This window comes from Ipomoea nil, unplaced genomic scaffold, assembly GCF_001879475.1.
Source record: "Ipomoea nil cultivar Tokyo-kokei standard unplaced genomic scaffold, Asagao_1.1 scaffold1043, whole genome shotgun sequence".
In the NCBI taxonomy this organism is placed as follows: Eukaryota; Viridiplantae; Streptophyta; class Magnoliopsida; order Solanales; family Convolvulaceae; genus Ipomoea; species Ipomoea nil.
This window is the reverse complement of record NW_017617471.1, coordinates 7,056,383-7,059,942: the sequence shown is the minus strand read 5'-3', so window position 1 is coordinate 7,059,942 and position 3,560 is coordinate 7,056,383. Positions and strand designations below refer to the sequence as shown.

At 40.6% G+C, this 3,560-nt stretch overlaps 1 protein-coding gene across 1 annotated transcript; it reads right to left on the bottom strand.

The window, feature by feature from the left end:
* Nucleotides 1-1,759: 1,759 nt before the first annotated feature.
* On the bottom strand, nt 1,760-2,990 carry LOC109181210 (uncharacterized mitochondrial protein AtMg00810-like). The gene is made up of 2 exons (XM_019330960.1): nt 2,490-2,990; nt 1,760-2,383 (listed from the first exon to the last, which is right to left on the bottom strand). Exons 1-2 carry the CDS (start codon nt 2,988-2,990, stop codon nt 1,760-1,762), a joined length of 1,125 nt encoding a protein of 374 aa, XP_019186505.1.
* Between the last annotated feature and the right edge of the window lie 570 nt (nt 2,991-3,560).

The window sequence follows — 3,560 nt, the reverse complement described above, 5'->3', positions numbered from 1 at the left end:
GACGGGAAGAGATGGTGACAAAGCTTTGGTTTTCAGCCAGTGCGCCAGATTCAACATTGAACAAGTAATGGAAAGGGACTGAGACGGAGGAATATCGCATTCCTTACAAATGTTTAGAAAAATGACTAGAAATTTGTACCCATTGGGCGCTAATTGAGCCGGTATGATTTTATGGGTGTTCAGAAATTCTGAGATGAACGGGTGTAGAGGAAAGCGGAGGCCGCACTTGATCGAGTTGTAGTGCACGCCTACTTCTAAGGAATTGGCATCCGCAGAGCAATGATCGACGATCGAGATTTCAGGATTCACGTTGATAATCTCAACGTTTGGCCCTAAAAGTTCTTTGGCTTTGGAAAGGTATAAAAGCGAAATTTTAGGCTTTATAGTTTGAGCCACATTTGGGTCTAGGCTATAGTAGCTAGTTTTGGCCCAGGGAAGTCCGGGCCACGCTTAAGTTTGGCGCTTCGGATTGGGCATGGGAAACAGATGATGATGGGGAACCACCTTGTAGTTGTAGTGTTGGGGAGGAAGATGCAGATTGGTTACGAAGATTTGCATTTGAGGGTGGACGAGGAGGACACATTATGATGACCCTCACTCGCTCGCTTTGAGTTAATTTAGCAAATTAAAGATCGAATTCAAGGTATATATAAGACCTTTTAGATAAGATAGTCATCAAAGCTCAGCCATTTTATATAAATGAGTGTGGGGCATGGGAGATCAAAAAATTGCCTGAATTATAATATATATTCGATCGTCATCCATTACGTTCTTAATTAACATCTATCCGTTGGAGATTAACACCGTTTTTATATAAATGTGTGTGGGGCATGGGAGATCAAAAAATCGCCTGAATTATATATATTTGATCGTCATCCATTACGTTCTTAATTAACATATATCCGTGGGAGATTAACACCGTTTTTATATAAATGTGTGTGGGGCATGGGAGATCAAACAATTGCCTGAATTATATATATTCGATCATCATTCATTACGTTCTTAATTAACATTTACCGTTGGAGATCAACGTATGATTTCTTGAAATACACATGAATTTACCATTACTTATTACGGAGGATATATTAAGCCGTTAAACAAACGATATTATTTTTCATTATTACTTATATTGCATGAATTCACCACTATTTAATATTTAACTGTGTAAGCAACAACGATATAATTTTTCAGATAAAAATAGCCACCGAAACAACGGTCAAATTCCACAAGATTACGGTTACTAACAACATAGAAAATACCTTTCTATGTAACCCTTGGATCAGATCAGAATATATCTTTCTCCAATCACGCTTATTTTCATATTCTCCCTGTATAGGAATTGATCTCTATAGTTTATTAGAAAGGGACAAGCAAGCTAGGATTTTAATTTATAGTTAAAATTCGATGTAAATGCATGCAAACACCTCTTAATTAACATTTCCTTATGTGCATGGTGTGATAATATAATCCATCATGTATCTGTAACTAAATAGGAAAAACATAAATTGTAAAATTAAGCAATGGATTGATAAGTTTAATGTGAAGAAATTAAATCAATAATTTGCCTAAACAGGAAAACTCTATTCATGTTGGAACACAATCATATGCGATCTAGCTTGAACGGAAAGAGAGAAAAGGGAATGGTAACTTGCATTGTGAACTGTCTCAACGGTTACAGAAGAAGAAGAACGACTAAATACCAAAGGGGAAGAGCGGGAAAGTTTGTTACACCGTTATGAAAGAAAAGACTAAACAATCCTCAGCCTATCTTAGCCTTGAACAAACCAGAACTGCATGCTTCTTTATTTTTCTTCTTCCAACACCCCCCGTAAGTTGGCGCATACAAATCTTGTGTGCCCAACTTAGATGTAAACAACTGAAACTGTGGTATTGGAAGAGGTTTAGTGAATCCGTCGGCCGTTTGATTCGAAGAAGAGACAGACAGAAGCTTTATGAGACCTTGGGAAACTTTTTCGCGTACGAGATGACAGTCTATCTCGATATGCTTTGTGCGTTCATGGAATACTGAATTCTCGGCTATGGCAATGGCGGATTTGTTGTCACAAAACACCGCTGCAGGCTTCTTCATTTTCATCTGCAAATCAGAGAGAAGAAAGGTGATCCATTGGACTTCGCTCACAGTTGCGGCTAAAGCCCGGTACTCGGCCTCGGAGGAAGATCTAGATACCGTCGATTGTTTCTTGCATTTCCAGGAAATTAGTGCACTGCCAAGAAACACACAAAAGCCTGTTATGGAACGACGGGATTCTGAACATATGGCCCAGTCAGAGTCGGAGAAAACGTTAAGTTGTGTGGCTTCGCCTTTTGGGTAAAAAGATGCCCTGCCCAGGGGCTCGTTTGATATATCGCAGGACATGATGCGCTGCTTGCATGTGTTTCACAGTTGGTGAATCAAAAAACTGGCTGAGCTGTTGAATGGCATATGCTATGTCTGGTCTTGTAGCCGTGAGGTATAACAATCGGCCAACAAGTCTCCTATATGAGCCAATGTTAGCAAAGGGCTCACTGTCGCCATGGCATAAATGAATACCAGGAACCATAGGAGAGGAAGCCGGCTTGCACTCAAGAAAACCGGTTTCTGTAAGAATGTCCATAGCATATTTGCACTGGCAGAGGTTCAAACCTGTGTCACTACTCCGTGCTTCAATTCCAAGAAAATAACCCAACTCGCCTAAGTCTTTTATCTTGAAAGCATTGTCAAGATACATCTTTAGGTTCTGAATCTGGGATATGTCTGGGCTGGTAAGCAGTATGTCATCAACATATATGAGGACTACTATAAAAGTAGCACCTTCGCCCTTAGTAAACAGAGAAGGATCGGACTTTGATTGCACGAACATCATCTGTAGCAGAGCAGCACTTAGCTTTGAATTCCACTGCCTACTCGCTTGTTTGAGGCCATACAAGGAGCGGCGAAGCTTGCATACCTGGTTAGGCTTCTCAAATTCAAACCCCTGTGGCAGTTTCATATAGACTTCCTCAATTAGGTCTCCGTGCAAGAAGAAGTTATTTATATCAAGTTGATGAATGTGCCAAGCACGAGATGTGGCCACTGCTAAGAAAGTCCGAATGGTCGTTATCCTTGCAACCGGTGAGAATGTTTCTATGTAATCAATTCCGAGCTGTTGATTGTAGCCTTTGCCACTAAACGAGCTTTGTATCGTTCTATGGAGCCATTGGCTTTGAGCTTAACCTTGTAAACCCATTTACAACCAATGGGGATTTTCCCGGACGGCAAGTCAAGTGATATCCCATGTCTTGTTTTCTTGCAGAGCTTTAATTTCAGTGCTCATGGCATCCCTCCAATGAGCATGTTTGACAGCCTGAGTGTATGACTTTGGCTCATCTGTAGAACTAACTGCCAAAGAGAAAATTTTATGTGATTGAGAGAGGTTGTCAAATGACATCACCTTAGACATAGCGTGGGGGGATGATCTCTTGTTTACTGCATCACAGTAGAAATCTTGGTATTTATTAGGAACCCGACGTTGTCTGTTTGAACGTCTGAGAGGTGAGGGACTTCTGCTTGCTTCTTGTAC

Excerpts from the sequence above, each read along its gene's own strand:
- LOC109181210 (XM_019330960.1), bottom strand. The coding sequence starts at position 2,990 with ATGAAACTGCCACAGGGGTTTGAATTTGAGAAGCCTAACCAGGTATGC. Across the intron at positions 2,384-2,489 it reads TTGGCTCATATAGGAGACTT|CGCATCATGTCCTGCGATAT; the intron begins GTTGGCCGATTG and ends ACATGCAAGCAG.